The sequence below is a fragment of the Fukomys damarensis genome, unplaced genomic scaffold (genome assembly GCF_012274545.1).
Source record: "Fukomys damarensis isolate Sample0158 unplaced genomic scaffold, DMR_v1.0_HiC HiC_scaffold_14, whole genome shotgun sequence".
In the NCBI taxonomy this organism is placed as follows: domain Eukaryota; kingdom Metazoa; phylum Chordata; class Mammalia; order Rodentia; family Bathyergidae; genus Fukomys; species Fukomys damarensis.
Genome location: NW_022900926.1, coordinates 43,823,623 through 43,847,447, shown reverse-complemented (window position 1 = coordinate 43,847,447; position 23,825 = coordinate 43,823,623). Strand labels below are relative to the sequence as shown.

The 23,825-nt window shown below is 39.4% G+C and overlaps 1 protein-coding gene across 7 annotated transcripts in view; it reads right to left on the bottom strand.

Annotated features, from left to right (window-relative positions):
* Positions 1-23,825, bottom strand: part of Pkhd1 (PKHD1 ciliary IPT domain containing fibrocystin/polyductin) — a 458,548-nt gene that overhangs the window by 427,168 nt on the left and 7,555 nt on the right. For 5 of the 7 annotated variants that reach the window (XM_019208499.1, XM_010631095.1, XM_019208502.1 and 2 more), the window contains 13 exons: positions 20,709-20,766; positions 16,917-16,995; positions 15,589-15,663; positions 14,557-14,621; positions 14,007-14,046; positions 13,140-13,210; positions 8,727-8,828; positions 7,914-8,009; positions 5,563-5,704; positions 3,082-3,196; positions 1,777-2,055; positions 797-886; positions 605-695 (listed from right to left, as the gene is read on the bottom strand). In XM_019208499.1, the coding sequence (XP_019064044.1) occupies positions 605-695; positions 797-886; positions 1,777-2,055; positions 3,082-3,196; positions 5,563-5,704; positions 7,914-8,009; positions 8,727-8,828; positions 13,140-13,210; positions 14,007-14,046; positions 14,557-14,621; positions 15,589-15,663; positions 16,917-16,995; positions 20,709-20,766 (1,303 nt within the window). Of the gene's footprint in view, positions 1-604; positions 696-764; positions 887-1,776; positions 2,056-3,081; positions 3,197-5,562; positions 5,705-7,913; positions 8,010-8,726; positions 8,829-13,139; positions 13,211-14,006; positions 14,047-14,556; positions 14,622-15,588; positions 15,664-16,916; positions 16,996-20,708; positions 20,767-23,825 lie in introns of those variants that run through there. The other 2 variants (XM_019208501.1, XM_019208503.1) reach the window with 2 other exon arrangements.

Here is a 23,825-nt window from a genome sequence, read left to right as displayed (position 1 = left end):
TGGATGTTAAACTAGAACCTGTGTGTGCAGTGACAGGGTGTGCATTCAATGTGATCTTGATCCTTCAGTCCTTGGGAGAGCTAAACAGGGCTTCAGTGGCCAGCACCCTCCAACTCAAAAGCTCCAGCTATGAGAAACTCTTGGGCCTGACCCCAAATATGAGATCTCTGTTATCATTTTCCTATGTACCAAGACACCAACAACAATTGAGAAGCAGAGAGATTAAAAGAAAAAATCAACTGGAATTCAGTTCATTTTGGTATGATTTTAAAAACACCTTCATATTTTAAACATTTCTAATACTTTCTTCGGTGACAATTGCTTTAGAGGGATTTTGAATTAAACAAGATTTTACAGTTGTGTGTCACCCACCGTTAGTGTGGGGACACATGGGCAGTACTTTACTCCCCTAGTGGCTCAAGAGGACAAGCTCTCCTTTCCTTAGCCACTACACAAGTGCCTCCCCTCCCAAGCATGAAGCGACTGCCCTGGCCACTCTGCATCCAAAATTCGTTTTCTTGTTTTTATTTGACTCTGTTAGCATCTTGGAGGAGAACTGAGGATAGCTCCTCTCTCACAGAGAGTAAAAAGACAACAGGAACACCTTGTTCAAATCCAAGCCGGAGTAAGATGTTAGCAGAAAGCGGTTCCAGGTTGCATTTTACTGCAAGTAAATTTTCAATGGTGGTTTGAATCTATTCAAAAGGAAACATAACACCATAAGTTCATGTAGTTGACATAAAGACCACCCCTAGGTCTCTCACCTCCACCCCTCCTGTTTGGAGAGGGCTCCCACCTGCTGGGCTGTGGCATTTGCAGGGATTGGCTGACTGGAGACGTTGTCCCAAGTAAGGAAAAAGTCTCCTCTGCCTGACACATTCAGCACCTATGAAATCAAGAAAGACAGGACCAACTGACGTGTGCCAGGGAAACCCAAGAGACAGATTAGGAACACAGAATAGACCTCCTAAGCTTGCTATTTCGATTTTATCATCATTTCAATTTTCTAAATGTATCACCATCTAGAAAGGACACAGTGTCATCACCTATGAAAATGTTTTGTGGAATAAACTGTCTCACTGATTTTCTGTCCTCTTTCTTGGAGTATGAGACAACAAGTCTGCTGCACTCTCAGTCCCTCTCAGAAAACGCTTTCTCCCAGGGTGGCCTGAAGGCTGTGGCACCCCTGCTCTCCCGGTGCCTGCGAAGTCTTTGTTTCCAATGCCTTCTCTGGAAGATGCATTATACTCGTGCTCTAGAGTAAGCTCTCTGCAGCTTTTCATCCACTAAACCACTTGCTATTTTCTACTTTGTTCTACAGTTTTTCATATATACATTACAGTTAATGGGAATCTTTAGAAGACAGAGTCCATATTGATTCATCTTCATACACCAAAAAGTGAATGGAAAGTACAACAAGATTACTCAACAAAAATAACTAGGCTTAAAACTAGGAATCGAAGCAGTTAAAAAGCTATGGTGGTGGTGTGTTTGTGTGTATTTGTGTGTGTTTGAAGGACCTTAACTGTACTCTGGAGACTAAGTTAAAAAAAAAAAAAAAATGACTGACCTGTAGGGAAATTCCTAAAACTAAGTCAGTGAATAGGGTAATCTCAATAATACAGCCCAGTTGAATAGATATACTAAGTATTTGTCAGCAGAGTTATAATTACAACTCAGGACCATTGGCTCTCAACCAGTGATCTTTTCATAGCAAGAAGAGACCATTTCCTCTCCCAGAAGTTCAACTCCATAGGTTTGGAAAGAGAGGCAGACCTGTATTTCTGGAAGTCTCTGGGCTCTGACACTGATCTGGTGCTTCTCCCGGAGGTAAGTGGTGACCACATCAGGATTCAGCCAGGTGTTATGGATCTGGACGCCAATTCTCATTCCTCTGCTGGGAGTTATCCCATGATGCTCTGCCTCCAGATAGTACTTGGCTCCACCCACCAGCTCCATCTTGGGAGTCTTCTGTTGCCAGGTCCCTTCGTTCCCATTCTGTTCCCAGGAGTCAAACCAGTCAGTAGTGCCAATCCGAATGGAGGCCACTTTCACCTGTGCCCAGTAAGTACATCAAAATCAACATTATGAAGCCTGCAGGCATTGTTTTTCCTCGAATAGTGAGCATCTGCACTAAGGTACCAGGGATTGAACTCAGGACCTTGTACTTGTGAGGCAGGCAGCAGAACCGCTGAACTAAATCTTTGGCCTCACTAGCACTGAGGTGTTTCAACCAGTCAGCCTTTTCCAATAAATCAACCCAGTTACTTTGGCCCTATGGTTTTTTATGCTTCTCTGTCTCTCTGCCTCACTTTCTGCTTCTGTCTCTCTCTGCCCTTTTCTCCCTCCCTCCCGCTCTCTCTCTCTCTCTCTCTCTCTCTCTCTCTCTCTGTCTCTCTCTCTCTGTCTGTTGAATAGTATTCAAATAAGTCTAGATGGTACACAATTAGAGCAGAAACAGCCAACCTAACACATATTGTGTTGTGAAAAAACAGCATTAAGCCCTTGAAAGATCTAGAATGACTTCATTACATAAAAACCCATTACCTTTTTCTAATCAATTTCAAAGAAGTTTATTAAAATATTGTTGTTCTTTGTCAAAATCACAAGTGAATTTTGACTTCTTGTTAGATGCATCTTTTCTTATCCTTGTAAGTTCATGGTGAGATTTCTTCATGAGGCTAGCTATATCTCATCTCTGCCCAAATTCAGTAGAAAATGCACAAGGTTTGGATTCAAACAAACCTGAGTTTGAATCCTGCCTCTTATTATTATCCAAGTAATCCTGGATTAGCCATGCAATCCTTCAAAGCCTCAATTTTTCTCATGTGGAAAAATGGAGGTAAATAAACATACTTTACAGAGATACCGTGAAGACAAAATATATAATGCTTGGTTTAAAATAAAGGCTCAATCAACAGTATATACCATTATAATTCAGCCAAATTCTTTTTCAAAATTTAAAGCCCCTGATCACTTAATGGCATGTTAAACTTATGTATAGAACATGAGAGCTTTATTTTTTATTCTTCCTTTAGTCAAGGATATAAGACTGGTGACAAAGAAAAAGAAAATGAGCACCTTAGTCCTCGGTTCCTCTGACCAACTGAAATGCAAGGAAGCTTGGCTATCTGCCTGGATCCAAAATGTGTAATTATTTGTCTCTGGAGCCACAAAGAACCCACTGAGTCGTGCCCTGTAAAGCAAAAGAACAGAGCCAAGCAAGAGTAACCAAGTCCTGAATTACCAATGCAACAGATAGTCGCCCTTGCACCTTGCATTTCTTTTGATAATGACAAAGAAAAACCTGACTCTTATGCACATGCTTGTCCAGAGCATTCTAGGATGAGCCACAGTATGACATACAGCATAATCTCAGTATCTGTCTTGTTTGCAGCCACAGGTTAGGACTGTATAAAGGTTCATCTGACAAAATCAGCTGCCACAGGTAGTGCAGACCAGGGACCATCACAGGGACTCAGTCACTATCAGATATTATTCTTATTATTAGAAATAAAGCAAGATCAACCACCAGAACTTGCTGTAAATTTATCAGATACTTCAATGCCTGCATAATATTTTTCCAACTAGAAATAATTATAATCACGAAAAGATTCAGCTGAAGCTGTTGACAATTTCAAATTAAAAGCCAGAAAATGCAACTTTGAAGAATATTGTAGACAATGTTATGAAATGTTTTTAAAGTAAAATCTTCTTTTACATATTTAAGATAAATTCTAGTGATGATGTTAGGGAGATAAATTGATTTTAAAATGATCAAATCACCTAAATAAATATAAAAATGTTTTCTGCTTTTTAAAAATCCTCAGATCATCCATATAAAGAGGTTTTACATTTGGTTTTAATGTATATATTTTTATCTTCAGAGAAAGTTTTGTATTTGTAAACAGTTTCAAAAATAGCTTTTAAAAGTTCATCAATGTAATATTAATTTATCAGTCCATGAACAAATATTCCAATTTTTATTTTAAACTTCTAAATTTTCAAAAATTGGATGGAAGAATGAAAAATTCGTTACCACCTGGTTTGTAGCTCCTCCATGGCAGTGAAAGGGACAAACCCTACAAGTCCTACCATGCAAGTGTGAATGGTTTTTTTTCCTCTTGAGATGGTCTGACTCCCTCCTTTACCTACTAAATGGGCTGAAAAGTTTTTCTCTAAGCCTTATTAGTGGATCTCAAAAGGGATGAGAAAGATGCACATTAGGCTCTACAGTGGACCCTCAAATGAGTACCACTTTTAAACCATAAATTTCGTGTTAGGTACCAAGCCAGTGAGGCTCAGAAGGCATCCTTCCCTTCTCCTTGATGTGTACTCCACAACTGAATTGTGATCTATGGTGCATTCCCTGGAGGAGGTCACAAATTACCTGAAATTACCTCCAGCCCCCTGAGGAAGATCTGAAGGAGGAGGAGATTCATCGTGCCCTACAGCATCCGTCCCTCCACATGTACACTGGGAGCACTGAGGAAGCAGTGTCTAAGCAACTCTCATGCTTTTGTATATTTAAGATCATTTTAGAAAGCTATAAATGTCTCAAGTTCATTTATAGCTAAATGGACATACCTTGAGACCATACTCTTAAGTGAAATAAATTGAACACACATGTTTAAATACTGCATTGTTTCTCTGGTGTGAGAAACTGAAGGAGGAAATAAAATGTATAACAGATACTGGGAAACAAGAAGAAAATATTCAAATGGGAAGGGAAACAAAGGATGGAGGAGGAGGAAAACAAGGAAGTGACAAGAAAGAAAATGAAAATAGAACAAAAATACAGAAACAAAGCTTTTGTATACAGGGAAGAGAGGGGAGTCAATGAGGGGGTGGGAAAAGAAGAAGAGGCAGAATATATCATGTATAGGTACAAATTCCCTATGATGAGTGTCATCATTATGTGCATCTAAAATGCACCAATAAATGTTTTCTTCAAAAACGAGAGCTATAAATGTTGGCACTGAAGAAATCAAAACAAAACTAACCAGGAAAATCATAATCACAAGTAATTGCAACTGTAGAAAACCACATTTCAAGAGCCCACAAGAGGGCCTCCATTTATATACTGGTGGTTAGGTCAACATTCATTAGGTTATGGTTGTTCCAGCAGAACTATTGCTCCCTCAAAGACTCCAAGAGCAAGTTCTTGTATCTCTCTTTGGCTTCGGCCAGAAGTTGGTCTTACTCAACTACATGCCAACAGTGAGTTTTACCCCTCTACCTACCAAATTTCCTGGTCTGCTCGGCTCAATGTTGCAACTTGCAATCATTTCCAAATCAAATTGTAAACAGAGTTGTAAACTATATAAATTTTACATACTGATCAATAGTTGGATGAGAACCTACAAATGCTCTACAAGTTGCTAGCATGACTAACAACTTGGTCAACTTGATGGTAGAAAGGACGTGAGGTTCTGTTGTTCAATTGTTTGTAGTGATAAATTCTCCCTTGGAAATTTCACTGCCTTCCTTATCTGTATCCCAGCTTCTGCTGCGCTAGTGAAGATGCTTTTGATGTGAACTCCTACTTTTGTTACAACATACCTGAAAGGCTGTCCTTCCTTTGACCAAAATCCAAATGAAGAACTGGCATTAGGCACAATCTGCCTCCTATACCCAGGGGTGGCTTCAGTCAGTTCCAAGCCCTCGGCAACATCTCCAACTTCAAAAAGAAGTCCTCGATTGCCTGTAAGATATATGTATCTCATAACCACAAGAACTATTACTCTCCAAATTGAGGGACTCCTCTCTGTCAAATTACAGAGTGAAAAATGATCCAGGTACAATCTATAAATCCCGATGAAGAAATCACATGAGATAATGTACAGATATTACAAATATCTGGAAAGCAAAAAATAGTCCTTGTGTAGAATTCAGCCTCTTGTAAAGAAGGTCTTGATAAGAAAAAGTGAGGGAAAGACTTAGATGAAAGAGTAGGAAGCCCTTTCTAATAGGAGTACTTCAAAAGAGAGCCAAATCCTAGAGAAAATTGAAAGAAAAATGCACACTCCAGTTGCGTGAAAGAGGGCAGGGTAAGTGCCTGCAGCATGGCCTGCCTTTGTGTGCCCCAAAACCTGAAGTGCACACCAGCATCTTTTAAGGTCAACTTTAGCCTGGGAATTTTATTCCATAACAATGTTTTCCTAGGATCTGGCAACCCTTAAACCTTTTAAGTGCCATGATCTCAACTTATGGACCTCTACACGCCTAATTATGTGTCATGCTGCTATTGTGTGACATTTTAAGTGATGTCATACTTATCAATTTGTGTTTTATATATAGCAAACCCTGAGGCCAAAGGCACAGGCACAATTAGTATTGGACACTGATTTGGGTTGAGGGTAAAATCTCTGGACTCCTATCTCTGTGGGTTCAGGTTCTAAGTCCACCCTTACTAGATGTTTAACTATGAGCAAGTTAATGCCCCTGATTCTTCATCTCCTCATGCATCAAAATGGGGAAAATAACAAATAGAGATAATACATTGGGGCAGAGGGAGATGGAGATACATATAAAAACAGCCTGAAATACAGTACGTGTGCTATGAAGGACAACTATGATAGTGGTCACTCTTCTAAACTACCATCATGGTTTCTCATTTACCAAAGTGGAGAGATAGATAAGGGATAAAAAGAAAATGGAGAGCATGTTCTAAGAACATTACTTTGACCCACTTTCCCAACCCCACCAACGCTGACATTTTAGGCCAGGTGACCTTGTTGCATTACAATACGTTTAGCAGCATCCCTGGCCTCTACGCACCGGATGCCATCAGCACCACCACCATCCCAAGGTGTAACTGACAAAACTGCCCCCAGACATTGCCAAATGTCCTCTCGAAGCAAAATCACACCCTCCCACCTCTGTGGAATAGGTTTGCACAGTACTGTGTCCTCCTGCTCCCATGGAAGAACTCTCAAGCTTTTCAGAAGGGCACTGCTAACTCAAAAACAGTAAGTAATTATCTCACCACCACTTGAATCACAAAAGTAAGAGCCACTCAATGAGGGAGGAAGCTTTCTATTTCTAGTCGCAGGAAACACACATTTTCCTGATTACTTGTTTTAGGTGTTTTGCTTCCTTGGATGGGAGCCTTCCTTAAATAAAAACTACAGATCTGGGAGGTGGAGAGTTCTCAAGCAAAACCTCTGCATGCATTTTCACACCTGAATGGCCTTTCTTTAGAAGTATCCTTGCTGCAGAGCAACTCTCCTTACAGGTAAAAAGCCTCTAGAGCTGACACCGCTGCTTCTAGTTTACCCATGAAGCTGCTCCCAGTGCAAGAGAGAGCATCTGTGGGTCCAGGTAGAAAAAATGCCAGCCACCCTAATCCTCAACTACATGCTAGGCTCCAGATCTAATGCTTAGCAGAAAAGTGCTTTCAGCTGTGTGCCATGACCGAAGCTTGAACAGAAGACAGGTGGGACCTTCTACCTTGCCTCTTTCACTTCTGCTCACTACAGGTATATGCCGGTGGCAATGTCACATGCCCACAGAGGAGCAAAACAACATTTAAATGAATCCCTTAGTGCTCCAGTCTCTAGCCTTGCCTAATACTGCTGCTAGGAGTACAGAAAAGCCTGACCCATAATATATAAGGAAGGAGTTTGGGAGTTTACTCCAGGAGCTACAGTATTGTCTCTGCTTTCTGGGTCATAGTCTCCACTGACCTCCACTGGCCACACCCCTGACTGGGGCTGAAGACATAAGTTGCTAGTCACCTGAGTCAGGCTATAAGCATCTCAGGTAGGAAAACATTAACAATGATATTATAGACCCAGGCTTCATTGAATTAACTAGTCAGGCAGCTGAGACAGAATCCAAACACATTCATGTCTACTCCTAGACTCTTAAGATTAAACAAGTTCATTGAGCAGCCCTGGTGATTTCCTTACCTGCCTGAGGAGCAGTGAGCCTTGTACCTCTTCCTGGAGCCCTGGTGGTGCATTCAATCTTCCTGGGAGACACGTGGCTAGTATCACACGGAATGCCTAAAGAGAATTTTTTAATTTCATAGATTACAGACAGATCTAGATGCCTAGGGAGCAATATGATGACAGGAACAGAGTGAAGTCAAGAGAGTTTTATTCTAAAGCAGAGGCTGGATGTGGATAGAACGGCAAAGGTGTTACCCAACTGAAAGAAGCCAGGAAAGGGAGAGTAGAGAGCACACATAGGGCAAGTTATGGTAGTCAGATTCACTAGGGTTGTGCTGAACTACTCAGCTGACCAGGGTGAATGTGACATGAGTGTTAGGACACATGCCTGCACACTGGGTGACACCAACTAGGGGAGCATCCCATCTGGCAGGAAGAAAAGGATCTAGACAGGTACTATAAAACCTTGCCTGGGGGCATTTCAGAGAAATTTGTAGAGAAAATACCCACACATTCCAGCTAAGGAGAGAACATATGGAAAGGGGTTGCTTTTTAGTAGAAGAAGACCTTTGTAAAGAGGCTTTTCCTTCACCCCCAAGAAGAGGAAATTGCATTGTGAACATGTCTGCAGGATATCTTGTCCCTGTAACACACTTGCAGTGTGACAGGCACAAAATCCCACCTGGCCTCAAACAAACAGGTAAAGATCTTAGTGACATGATATAATGGAAAGGAATAAATGCTTCCCCTCACATCCTCCAGGCATAAGAGATGTAAAAGGACCTAAAGCATTTAAGATCATGAACTATTTCCAGTCATTTCAACAGCTACCTGCAATGGTAACCTGAGCAGAATTGTCAAAGAAGTCTCCTGTAATTGTGATGTCTGTTCTTCCTCCAAGGCTCCCACTTTCTGGAAACACAGATAGTATTTCTGCAAGAATTTTTTTTTAAAAAAAATTAGCTTCCAAATATAGATCAGCATATGACCCAGATAATAAGGTAATAATAGAAGCTATTATAATTTATTTCTTACTTTAACTTTCTAAATCCAGCAACATTTGAAACTTTTTTCTAGTAATAGTTATCTTAAAAGGATACATAATAAGAAAAAGATAATATATAGATAGAATCAGTATTTGAAAAAAAAAAGGGGGACACATAGAGTCACTCACTGTCTGAGTAAAAGCCCCTACAGGCCATACTGCTTCCTTGGGAAATCTATGTCTTGAGCACAAAGACTTTATTTATATAGCGGCAAAGAGGATGCTACACCATGTGGAGGAATCAGCTTTGGACACTCTGGGCCAGGCTTCAGTGCACTGATAGGAACATGCAATTTGCTCTAAGCAAAGGAAAGCCTTTCCCAGTTTCCAGCGCTCTCCCAGCCCACCCCATGTCACAGGCCTCACGCCGTCTCACTTCCTATGCCGCTCCTCCCTGCTGTTCTCGGTTGTTGGAATCCTCTAGAGTGGTATTGCAGACCTGGGCTGCAGTGTTATCACAGTCTGGTCAGCAACACGCCACATATCCCTAAGACTTTCACTCTCTCCCATCCTTTCCTCTCCCATGATCAGACTTTTGACAGTTTGAAGAGCTACTCCCCCTAGGGACAAGAGGAGTTAGGTCCTCAGATAAACTGAAGGCAACCTGAAGGAAAAGGCTATTCGTGGTTGACTAGCACTTCAAAAATGAATTTTATGGAGATACTTTCCAGTGATTTTTGCCTCTAAGACAAATTAGTATATATGGGAGCAAGGGCTGATGTCCTAGACTCAAGTATCAAAATTTACCACCAATAATAACAATCTCCTTTTAACTGACTTTTATCACTTTCTTATACTGACATTGGAAGTTTCTGCATTAACTTATGTAAAGATTAATACATTTCTCTTTTTTCTTTTTTAGGTGACATCTCTGTATACTTGTAAGCACAGGCTGATCTAGAACTTGTGACTCCCCTGTTTCAGCCTCCAGGGTAGTTGGGACTACAGACACACACAACCATGCCTGACTAACACATTCTTTCGCTATCCATTCAAAATTACACAGATCATAGACTAAAACAGTTTAGGAAGTTCTTCAACTTTCAAAAGAATTGTAATATAATACTTTTCTTCATTCACAAAACACCTATTAAAAAGATGAATACAAAATAGTTCCTGTCTTCAAGATCAGTATGGTAAGGAAGGGCAGGTATGCAAGAGTATTATTCTAATGCTTTAGGTTAACAAAATTTGAGCGAATGCATGAAGTACAGAGAAGTTTGGGAGTGGGGAGGAGTACAAGAAATTTTCCAGAGGCAGCATCTGAACTGAATTAGAACTGACCAAGTGGAGGGAAGAGAGAGGACCTTTAATGCAAGGGTAAGCTGAACATGGACAGAAGGAAGTGCAGAGTATGCTGTGTTGCTGGAATATACACAGAGAAATACAGAGCCGAGCAGCAGACGAGGAGGAGGCAGAAGCTGAGGTCCTTTCTTGTAGGGGATGGGAAGTGCCCCTGAGAAGACAGAGCATCAGATGAGTGCTTGAAAGCATAGATCAGCAGGGGACACACTGACAGTCAGAGGCCACTTATAAACCACTGCAACATGCTATGCATTTTTATACAGAAAAAAGAAAAGAAAGGGGACCAAAGGATTGGTAGAGAAGGGGAAGGGGATGAAAAAAAGAAGAAGTAAACTGTGTTATGCACGTGTACCAACTCCACACGAGGAATGTGAACACTGTGTGCTACCCACGTGTACTGATAAGCCGAAATTTGAAAACGTGTGGGAGATGAAACTGGGGGAGACTAGTTGTTGATGCATAAGGAAATAATGAGAGGGAGAGGCAAATTTTAGATGAATTCCAAGGTTGCTCACCAACTTATTTAGACAATTTTTGGAGCTAGAAAGACAAACACCATATTGGCCAATTGGCCATTTTATAAATGTTTAACTGAGGATCAGAAAGGCTATATGGCTTAGCTACCCTGGACTAAGGATTGAATGCCAGCCCTCAAGGAGCTCAGCCCAGGCTTTTGGGGGCTCCCATGGCCGCTCTCCCCAGTACTTCCTCTGCTATAGAAAAGTTCTAGCCTGTGAGTCCTCATCCCAAGAGATACTGACTCTAGAAATATACAAAATACTGTGTGGTAAGAGATACTATCAGCCTATCCAGCAGTCCACAGTAATGACAGAATCACAGAGAAGCTCAGAGTAGGCTGGAAAGGAGAATGTCTTTTCCAGATTGTGCTAGCCATATCAGTAAGATTTGGAAGTAGGCCTTTGCTTTCTGGCACTAGGGGCTTAGAACAAGCTACTTTGTCTCTCTCAGTTTGTTTTCTCACCTGTAAAATGTGGCTAATATTACCTATCTCATAGTTAAATACAGTAATGAGGTCCTATGTAATACACTCAACAAGGACTTGTCATTCTTACTCTGCTGTCACTATCACCAACACCTCAGATGCTTCTTCTAACTTACCCTCAAACACTTTAGCTGTATTGCTGAATGTAAAGAAGGGCAAGGGTCAACATTCAGGAAGGCTATCTAGAGTAAATGTCATTTTCCGTGATGTATGAAATATCTTGCATTTTCAGCACAGCTAGATTTTGATTGCTTCTGGAAATCTAAGCATACCTCATTGACATGCCTCCATGATGATTGCATTGAAATCTAGAATCTAGATAGTCTTTAGTAGCCAACTTTCTACTTCTGAACTGAGTTCGCAGTTTTGTTTCGAACTTTCAGCACTCCTTTTTAAATATGTGTTTCCTCATAAGGTGTCAACAAAATAGCTTAGCATTAGTATCCACAAGTCAAAACTTATTGAATAATGCTCAGAGATGGAGCGCTAGAGTAACTAGAAAGATGTACTTTAGATTTATGAGTGCTACCTCTTTTCTGATTTTTTTGTTTGTTTGTAAACAAAAAACAAGGTGTGACTCCCCTTTCATTCAATCTGTATCCCTAGACCTTGTGTAGAAGTCTATGAGCATGCTTCCTTTAACATATAGTCATGCAGCACTAAACAATGTATAAATCAATAACAGTGGTCAAATAAAATCATAATGAAGCTGAAAACTACTTATTGGCTACTCAGGTTGTGGCTGTTCTGAAGATAACACAAAAGCATATTACATTGTTCACATGTCTGTGGTAGGCTGGTGTAAACAAACCTACTACAGGTCCATTCATGTAAAAATATAGCACATGTAATTATGTACAATACCTAATATTTGATAATAATAAACAACTACTGTGTTACTGGTTCATGTATTTGCTATACCATACTTTTCAGCATTATCTCAGAGTGCAATTCTTCTATTTATGTGTTACCTTCCTATTGGTAGGACATAATACCAGATACAATTTAAAGGAGGAGAGGTTCGTTTGGCTCAGTTTCAGAGGATTCAGTCTTGGATTGGCTGGCTCTAAGATACAAATATGGTAAAAGGGTGTGGCAAAGCAGAGCTGCTTAGTTTATAGTAGCAGGGAAGCAGAGCAAGGGAACAGAGCCAGAGATTTAGGGGCCAGAGACCAAATACAGAATCCAAGGTCATGACTCCATGGCCCACGCAGACACACCCAAAGCAGTGCTACTGATCCCTTGGGCAATTCTGAAGCCAATCAAGTTCACAGTAAAGACTGATACAGTAACAATTTATAAAATAAAAGGTTTACTGTAAAATTAAGTGGAGGCAGTGTTTCACTCCTGTAATCCCAGAGTTAGGGAGGCTGAAGCAAGAAGATCACAAGATTGAGCTCAGTCAAGGCAACTCAGTAAGCTACACGTTGTTGCTAAATTAATAAATATGTTGGGGATGTAACTCAGTGTTTGATACCCAGTATCACAAAGATATAAACAAATTTAAAAACAGTATGCAGTGTTCCACTAGTAGCGGTCTCATAGATCACTCATTTGCCTTGTGTCTAGATTATATTAAGAAGTCATGTGAAGTGATGGATCTGGACCATACTAGTTTGTACAACTAGTTTGCACTCTGTGATAGTCTCACAATGATGAAGTCACTTTAATGATTCACCTCTCAGAACATTAATAATTAATACGTGACTGTAGGAACTAAAGCTGAACTGATAGCACCTTAACCTCAACTGAAACCACGGGGCCATCCATGATGGCAGGGGTGGCTTCAAATGTTAATGTCCATAGGTAAACTGCCAGGAGAAAGAAGAGTCCAGTGCTGAGTGAGGAGCAAGGGCAGGGACACAATGTCCAGAATGAAGGGAAACAGTACCTGAGTGTGTCTGGTACAGGAAAAGGTCCTGTTTCGCACTGATGAGCCATGCACTTTTGTTTACCATTGACCTTCAAAACAGATAAAGTCGTGATTTGTGATACAGCATCATGTGCGATTGCACTTTTAAGTTGTCAGTTGGAAAAGAGGATCATGAACTAACCTCTAGTGACCTTCAGAACTATTTGGATACCAGCAGCTTCCAGTAACCACTGAATGATAACAATGGGACAGAGTGTGTTTTCTAATATATAAAATTATTGTTTGGGAAAAATCGCTACTTCATAGGGTAGCATAGCATTAAATGGAATGATGAATGAAAAGGCCTTGTATTAAAATGGCCTGCAGTAGACATTAGACATTAGTTTTATTCCTGAGAAGGAGAAAAGAAAAAATTCCACACTTAGGGCTGTGCAGCTATACATAAAGTGTCCCTATCATCACTATGAAACTAGCATCGTTAGGTAATACACTTTCAAGTACACTATACCTAGCAAGCTATACAGTGAAGGAATATTGAGAAAAAGCACATAAAAATTCAAAATCCTAATTTATCTCTCAAAGCTCGATGAAATTCAGGCCCTTTCCATGCTGAAGAAGGCACTTCCTGGAATGTTTTAATGCATTCCATGAAATAATTGTTCACACAACTTTGAGCTTACTTAGGAAATAATTTCCAAAATTCTATACCATCACCACACTGAACAATTTGCAGTACCTACAAGTGAGACACAGGACACAATTATGTTCACTGAAGTCAAGAAAATACATCAGCGTATGTCTGGATTATCTATTTTAAAAGGTTAAAAAAATCAAGGTGAGAGAAGTATAAGATGAAGGGAAATTTGCCTACTCCTAGGTACTTACTTTCCTTTGTTAAATACTGAGAAGCTAATATTCTGGGAGCCTGAAACACAAAGAAGCAGACATTAATACAGAAATCTGCATGACTCTCCTGGGCCAGGCTGCTGCTATCACACACCCAAAGACCCCAATGCCATCACGTTGTCACCTAAATTTCTTATTTCTTCCAGCCCAAAAGAATCACCTCACAGGCTTAGCACCATTGACAGTGTGGACTGTCAACATCAGGAGACCAAACGCAGTATTTCATAGCACATAAGGGCCCAGGCATAGATTTAAACTGAGCATGATTTAAACCCTAATTCACTGGCTACCAGATCAAACTTTCTCACCTATAAAATGAAAATAGTTCCACCAATCTCATAAGTTATTGTGGTGATTGGATTACTTTATATAGAATCTGCTATGTACTGTGCTGTTTAGTTTTCTCAACAAATCCTTATCATCATTATTATTATTCTCTTGATAAGTAATTCTTAAAATTGTTCATTTTTTCTGGACACATAGAAAGAAATGAATAAAGCTTTAAAATTATATTTCTTCTCTACCAGACCTATGTAATTGCCTTCCACACGGCACGTCAGAGTCCCAAGACCATGGTCTTCCTGAAGAGGGTAGCTAAGGAGAAAGCAAACATAAATAAGAATTACCAAACAACTCAGCTCATAAGCTCTGACTCTTTAACCAGGAAAGAAATACATAAAAGAAGAGGTGAATTAGCCAGAGAAAATTTGTATGTATTAAAGGTAAATTTAGTTCATCGAGGCAAATTTGGAGAGGTAATACTAACAAGAGTTATCAATCTATATGTACCAGTCAAACACACTGTGTGAGAGACAAAATGTAACTCACTCCTAACTGCCATTTGGTACACTCTTTCCAAAATCTATGATATGACAAGAATAGCAAACTCCTTATAAAAAAAATGTATGAACCCCAAAAGGATAATCCTGAGCAAACAAATTAAATGTACCAGGAAAGAATCTGGCTCTATTTAATGTTAGTCTCAAAAAGCTAAGTCATAGAATGTAATTCTTGTAATGCCCTAAAAGCAAGATTAATCCACCTAGGTCAGAATGAGGTAAAAACCCAGCAAAATGTTGGTTATATGAACTGGAGCATTTAGACACTAATTTTAAAAAAATAGTCACTTTTTTCTTTGGCTAGTCTATGTAATATAGTAGTTAAGAGCATCTAAAGGTTGGTTAGTCAGACAGGGTTCCAGTCCCAGCAATGTGATGTCCTCTCTATGGGAACTTGAACCTCGGTGTGCCTCAGTTTCCTCATCTGTAAAGAGAGTCTAATAACCATACATATTCACAAAGTTATTGAGTGGCCTAAACATAAAGCATCAGAGAAAGCCTTGGCCTAAAGTCCTTAATAAATATTAGTGATTTGTTTTCAAGAAAGATGCCACTTCCACATTCTACTTCGTCTTATACTGTGAATCAATTTTTGCATCTTTTCCACTAAATCTGAAGATAAGGTAGTTGTGAGTGATTTACATTTTCAAAAAGTGTGTGTGTGTGTGTTCATGTGAAAGAACCTAAAGCATATACATTGGCAAGAAAAGATACACACTCACTGGCTTCCGGTCTGCCTGTTTATAAGAGAACAAGGAGTGACCCATTTTTCTCCTTGAGCCTCCAAGACCAATGGGCTGGATAAAAAAGGAAAGAAAAAAATAGGAGACAATCATGTAATGCTCTCAGTAAATATTCATGCCAAAGATCAGAGGAAATATATCTGTGAACATTCTCCTCTGGATTTATGGGGCACAATTCCAGGGGGACTGAATGTCACACCCTTAAAGGACACTAAATCAAATTCTCAGGCAAAGAGAAAGGGTGCACTCAGCCCATACTGCATTCTCACTGTGAAGGGAGCATTTGCTCTCCCTCCCAAAAAAAGTATTCTTCATCATCGTATTGACTATATTGGATCCCCACAGAGGAACTGTGGAATTTATGCCTTATCCCACCCACCATAAGGCTAGATCACTGGCCAAGGCTAAGATGGAACCGAACAGTGAATTAGCATGTTGTCAAGGATGTACTTAGGATTTCTATCCCCAACCCCAACAGGAAGAGTAATTTCCCTAGGAGAAAAAATGACCATTATTAATTCTAGAAATGCAGGTCAGAATCAAAGAGAAGGAGAACAGAGGAGAATGACTCAAAACATCCATGCAGGGGTGAAGGACTAATCAGGCACAATGTGAAGCTTCTATTTGTGAATAGTGACATTTTGCTTCTACCTTACAGATCCTTACTGTGATTAGTTTATTTGCTGAAAGATGACAGTATCCTTACTGTCCCATAAACTCCACAATTTCGGTGTATTCCATCTCATTCTCCTGTCTCCCTGTCATGGATGATTTAATAGTAACATTTTCTGCATAACAAGACTCCAATGAAGAGAATTGTATTGACGTTTTATCCACTCCCAGAAAACACTAAAAGCTCAATGGTTCTTAGTAACTGAACCCATGTTTTCTTCTGATCCCATTAATAATTTCTAAATGCACAAATAGACAACAACTAGACAAGAAAGTTTTAATGGGCTTTGAGGTCTGTATATCATTTTACAAAGAATTTATTTTAGCCTGAGAGACAAGGGGAAGAAAGGTAGAATCAGAAAGGAAAAATCTACAGATGCAATTTGCTGTACAATTCATACAGAGCCTAGAGTGACTAGTTGTCAGTAAATAAATGGACCAGCTTAATCATCCAGATGCAATTACATTAACAAAATAAAAGCTGAAGCCCAGCTCACCAGGGAACACAAACTGCAAAGAGAAAAACAGCAATTCAGTGCCAGCAGCTTAAAATGTATTACTTCATGGAGGCTGGCCCCGGGAAGTCATCCAGCACACATGTAACTTGTTGAACACAGAAACAAACACATGCTTACCTATCAATGTACTCAGCATCAACATCAAAGGTTTCCAGCCTTCCAGTGATAATCCATCCATACACATGTATTAATTTTCCTGTTTTAAGAAGGGTTTTTTAAATTTCAGTGTAAACATTTTAGCTCAGGAGCCAGGGATTTAGCTCAGTGGTGCCACCACCTGACTCTCAAGAGCAAAGTCCTGAGTTTGTTCCCTAAAAAAAAAAAAAAAAAAATTAGCTCCAATTCCAAATGTATGACAAAATTGTTTATTTGTGGTTATATATACTCAATATGGCAAAGCTGGTGCATAAAACACACTTTTTATAAACTATATGATATTAGAGGCAATAATATGATCCAGTGATCATTATGAGACTCTAGAAAGGCGGAAATTATTTCAAACACAGATTCAATTATTTATGCATGAAGCATGAAAGGAATAAAAGGTCTTCTTCCCAGTTCCACTGAGTGGGAAGATTTCAGGAAGGATGGCTGATTTCTGCACACTACCCTGTCTACTCTGACTGGATCACCTACCCAAAGTGGGACTTAAAAACAATTTGCCTTGGAGTGGTTCAGCTTCATGAGACTTTCCTCTGGATACTTGCTAACAGAAACAAATGGCACCACATGATCTCACTCATGTGAAACCTAGATAAGATGATTTTGTAGAAGCTGAGAATAGAATAGTGGTTAACAGAGACTGGGAAGAATAAGGGATGAAAAAATGTTGGCCGTCACGGACCAATTACTGATAGGTAGGAAAAATAAATTCTGGTGTTCCATCACATAATAGGGTGAATGTAGATAAGGATAATGTACTGGATTTTATTAAAAGCTAGAAGAATTTTAAATGTCTTCATGATAAATATTTGAGGAGATAGATATGCTTACCTTGATTTGAGCATTATACAATCTATACATGATTTGAAACAGCAATTGGTACCTGATAAATATGTACAAGTTTATGTGTAAATTAAAATAATAAATAAAATAAAAAGCAATATAAAGAAGGTCATATTACATAATCTGATGGGTCTTCAGAGATTCTAAACTATTTTCCATATCTCAAAGTACAAAAGATAAATAATATGGATAACCCAAATGGACAGGAACTAAAGAAGGGTACAAAATAGCACACATTAAGGAATAGAGGATGGACAATTGGTACATCTCATTCATCCAACAAATATGTTTGTGTCCAAAGATAGGATGTGCCAGACATAGATGCATGTTTCTATGGTCCTGGCTCTTCCACTGAGGCAGGAGAATTGCTTGATTCCAAGAGTTTGAGGTCAGGCTGGGCATCATAGCAAGACACTGTCTTAAAAGGGGGAGGGCAAACTGGGTGTCTGGAGACAGTTATATTTGCCTGACCCACTGATATAGGGATGATGGCTTCTATCCCAGGTCTCTATGCAACTTCTGGGTTTTCCACTGGGTTTTCCACCACTCCTTAATCTGCTCTCTTTTGAGTCTACAAGCATGGGAGTACAGGCTTCAGCAAACCCCTCAGCAAGACACACTCTCATACTCCTTGTAGGACCAGGGAAAACTATCTAATGTAGCTCCTTCTCAAAAAAGGTTTGTAAGCCCCTATCAGATACCACAGGAGCTGATTTATTCCAATTTGAAATATAGCTGCACTCAGTCCTAAGCAACTGCACAAGACAAAATTTTAGACAAACACATTATAGCAAGATGATAATAGTTAAAATTCACATGATGAGCTGTGTAAATAGGGGATTTAGGCATCTATACTCCAATATTCTATAATCACAGAAAATGTTTAGAGATGAAAGAGGTATTACTTAGTGATACAAAACCTCAAAAAGTAGAATAGAAATGGGTCTCTATGGGGTTCATGTGGTCACTGAATCCACAAGACTTTTGAGTTTCTTCATGAACACTTAACACCATCAAAGAACAGTATCAAGATGTTTTCATACTGTGTTTGTGTGTTAGGAAATGACTTATACTGGATGACTTGCACTGAAATAAAGGGAACCTTTCAAGTGATATTATAGCCATTTTAAGGGTAGATAGGTAGAAACAGTGGGAACCTAATAATCTAGACAAAGATCATAGAGTTCATGAAAGTCTGGCATCCCAAGAATTTTCTGCGTCTGCTAAATTTTGACAGAATCATTTTCTCTAATTAATAGAGCTAAATGATTGATTTTCTAGTGTCAGTGGGCCAGACTTCTCATTTCAATAAGCACAATTTAAAAAACAAATAACAGGTTTTGGGAACTAGGAAATCCTGTGAGTTTTTGTTTTGTTTCTAAACAAATAAGCTCCATCCAGACTGATGAAGGGCTAAACCAATTCACAGTGCATTGCCAGGGGAATCTGCACCACAGTGAAGGACTGTTAACCACAGACAGAGCTACAACTGCACATAAAGCGTTCTCTTTCCTATCCCCACCTCCTCCCCCATCTCTCTGGCTGCTACCCTAGGCAGGCTTCCCACATGAAATGAGAGTAATCATCTGGAAAGAGATTGCATAGACACAGCAGTGTAGTTCACGCCTCGAGGGACCGTTCCAGCCAGGCCAGCCACCAGTTGGCCCCTCAGAAGGTGGAAGACACAGTGTGCAGAACTCCTGCTCAGTGGGAAACACTCTTGACAGATCTGGGTACCAACTGACATCCCATTTCACATCTCTAAAGGCTGGCTCCCTCCTCGTCCCTCACCCTAACAAGACTTATTCTATCTAGATAAGAGCTTCCTAACACTCACGCAGTAGGGACCCAAATATGTGCATGTAATTTTAATTTTAATAAAACATTTTAACTTCTAATGGAAAGAAACAGATCTGTGAAAAATCCACATGAGTAAAATAATGCTAATTTCATTTCTTCAGACTATGATTAATGCATATATATATATATATATATATATATATATAAACTCTGTGTCTATACATATGTTCAAACAAAACAAGTATTTTCAATAACTTAGATATTTATTCTGGCATTCACAATTAATCAAGCCAATCAAAACAATTAGATCAGTTTATGCATTTATACACAACCCACATTTCGATTACTCCAGAAACTCTAACCAAATGAAAATCCCAAATTTTAGAGGTAGGACTTTGCAAAGAATAAGACTACAAATTGCAATCGTAGCTGTGTTTACTACTTTGTTTTAATGCTGATTTTACAATTCCAGAATCCATCAGTAGCAATCCTTTCTCTTTTATTTAAATCCCACAACTGTGCATAATCTTCTTCTCTTCAACTCTACTGCCCTTTATATATCTGTGTGTTCTCTAACTCACACACAAAAAAATCATTTAAAGATCAGAGCTAATGGCCTTCCAAAATGATTTACATAACTAAACACAAAGCAAAATGTACAAATCTGGGCCTTTCTGGGTTCAAATCTCAGTTTGTCAAGATGAAAATAATAACTCTATGAAAACCTAATAAGATGATATACATGAAGAGCTTAGAATGAAACCTTGCACACGGTGGGGTTTTAATAAAAGTTTGTTATTATGTGAATGATTATAAAGTTAAGAGTGATGATGACTTCTATTTCCTCCATTCTCTGGCACTAACTGGTTTGATTTTGCTCGGATTTTTCTCTTATTGTGTTTGGATTTCTTTTAAGTGAAGCAATAGAACAAAAGTGCCTAAAGGTGGAACCAAACTAGGTTAAAAATGAACCAGAGTCTGACACTTGTCCTCAAAACAACATAAGCAAAGAAGCTAAACTGTCCCATTTGTTGAGACCACCCACCTAGACAGAAGAGTTTCCAACAAGCTTTGTTTATTTCAGTTTGACAGAAGATTTCTTACCTGGAACTCCACTTGGTGGGTTAACTTGGTAAATAATGGGTGTCTGTGCCTTAGAAAACTGTTTAGAAAATATGGTCACAAGAAAGCATTCCATTAGAACATCCATGAACAAAGTGGCACTAGCCATTCTTCCTAAAACATTAGTCTAACACAGCAAATTGATATGTTTTCTCAAACCACCTTCTTGCCTACTTTTATCTTCATATTTCTGTGAAGCAAAAGTGACAGATATTATTACATTTCTTTTACATATGAAGTAAAGGGAATTTGATCAATGTTATGCAGTTCTCTGTCTCGCACCATATTGTTGAAATCTTGACAAGCCTGTTTATACCTGCCCACCTGCCATACCCAGGAACACATTTTACCAGAAAGAAAAGTACCTAAGTCATCATCCAAGGTGTCAATGTTTCAATTGCATTTCAGACTGTGTTTTAAATTTTTATCAGTCAGCATTTTGGTGGGAATCAGCAAGCTATGAAAAATGAGTAGTTGGATGTACACATGAAAAGGGTACTTAGTGAAGAATTAGAATGTGACTGTTGGAAGGAAATTGATTCAAAAGATTCAAGAAATGGAGGGCAACACTTTTGTTCAAGAAAAAGGAAAATGGTAACAAGATGAGAGGTGTGAGCCTGCCAAAGCCTGATCCTAGTCCTCAAGATAAAATTATAATGCCTCCCACTTAAAATACAGCAAGTTAACCACAAGTTCCATAAAGAAGAATCAAGAGCCTGGTATGTAGAAGACATTTGAATTTTTGTAAATGAATAGAGTAGCCCAATCTGGGAAGGAAAGATGGGCTGGGACTATTTGAGGGATTCTAATTCACCTATAGGCATCTGGTTTAGCATAAGACTAGTTACCACTCTCTTAGAAAATTATACCAGAGCCAATATGAAGAAATGGAAACGCAAAAGGAGGAACTGACCAACTAGAGGCCAAGAATGGTAGAAGAGACAGGAGTTAGAGGGAGGTCAGATTAACACATACCAAAACAGTTAGACAGAAATAAGTACTTGTGTTCCATAGCACAAGTAGGATTATTACAGTTCACGGCAGTTCATTATAGATTTTAATATAAAAATTGAGAGAAGAGTTCAAAGTTTCCCAACACAAAGAAATAATAAGTGTTTAAGGAGATTAGGCAGGGAGGGTGGTTGAACTGACCAGATCAAGGTTTGATTCATAAACGCATCCCCCACTCAGAAAGAGGCTTAGCCACCCCACCTTCTCTGGGCCTCTAGACTGCCTCTGTTCCACACTGCCTGCAGGGCTTCCCATTTGTAAGACAAACTAAAGCAAATAGTTCTGTTTGATCTGTGTCTAACACCATAGGAGCCGACCTCCTCCGGGGGAATGTCTCCAGAGAATAATTTGTTAATCAACAACCCTAAACAGACATTGAGAATCTAGAGACATTTCAACAAAGTTGATGGCACCTGTGGAATGTGGGTTTTCATATTGATCCACATAGCTATACAGTGTGGCATCAAGGTTATTTACTCATTCACTAAAGGAAAAGATTAGAAAATAGTTCACAGAAAATAGGTACAGCCGGGGGGGTCAAGATCAGAATGCCATGACTTTATAGATTGGGTAGTTGCTCTGATCCCACCAAAAGATAAAAATGCACGCACACCTGCCAAATAGTCCATCTCCACTAGGATAGCCATCATGCTGACATCATTTCAATTGGAACTTTACCATGGGAGCACAGGGAGGGAGGTTCTTGACCCATCTTGAACAAGTTAGAAAAGGAGGAAAATGGAACGACAGAGTTGAAGCCGAGTAAAGAAGCATGCTTCTTGATTTCCAATTTGAAATATAAGATTCACCACTGTCTGTAATCCTTCCACCAGAAGTTTGTGGGCACAATAGCAACTCCTTTATTGCCTCTTCCCAAGCCTTCAGAGTGATGGAGCATGCTCAGGGTTAAGTCACAAAGAGAATTTCACTTATGATTCTCCTTGAACTGACGCAGTACAGAATGGTACATTTCTTAGAGAAACAGGCCCCTACTCACCCACCAGGCAAGATACATGACAGTGAAAAATTAATGAACTTCTAAATCAGGCTTCCCACATGCTGATCCCTGAGCCCTAGTGAGGTCAGCAAGATCTGGAGGGGTAGCAGTGGATTAGAATGATAAAGCCACAGCCACCCAGCTGCCTTATAAACTCTCTGTGAGCTGCTCAAACTTGTCATGCCCACAGCAGTCCAGGAGTGGACTGGCAAGATAGAATTAATTTTTAATATTCATGTTTCCCCTAGCCCTTATCCCAAAACAAAGAGACACACTATTTTATTTAGCTTGGAATGCCTCTCATTAGCGGCATCCCTGGTGATTTTTCATCAATTCACCACGCTGCACTTGTTTTCATTGATGTGCAGTTTTAGGAAGTGTTTCTCTGCTTTCCCCCCACCTCTCCTTACTAATCCTTTAATAAGGAAAGTACTATCTGGGGTGAAAAGGCGCATGATGATTAAGGAGCATGCTTGGCCATCTCTCTTCTTTTATATTCCTTGACAAAGTGTGGAGGTGGTGGTGCAACCTTTCATAGGAAAGAATGATAGAGCTGTTTTTCTTTCTGCTCTATATGTGCATAAGCAAACTTACAGAAAACAAGATTTTCATGGACTGAGAAGCAAACTGTTAGGTAGAAATGGACAGCAAATTCCAAACTTCAAAACCAAATTGCCCATAAAAATGTGAATTATATACGAAATGAATTTGGAAGGTGAAGTCTTTCGCTAAAAGAGCATCAGTTAGTAACTCAATTGAGTCTTTGGAACTGCTCTTAAAACAGAGGAACTTTTAAAACCAGGAGCACTGCCAAAGCTCTGTCTTTTAAGTAAAGTCTAAGGCTTACCCTTCAGAGATCATTTTGGTGTAAAACTAATCAGAAATGGACTTTAGACTGAACAAAACCTGAAGTTAAAGTCCCAGTATAAATACAGAGGCTCTAAATTAAGTCAGACACAGTCCTCACTCATTTTTTTCCTTCCCTTCCTTCTCCTCAGCCCCTGCTTCCCTTCTCCTCCCTTCTTTTTCTACCATCTCCCTCTTCCTCCTCCTCTTCTTTTTATTCTCTCTCTCTCTCTCTCTCTCTCTCT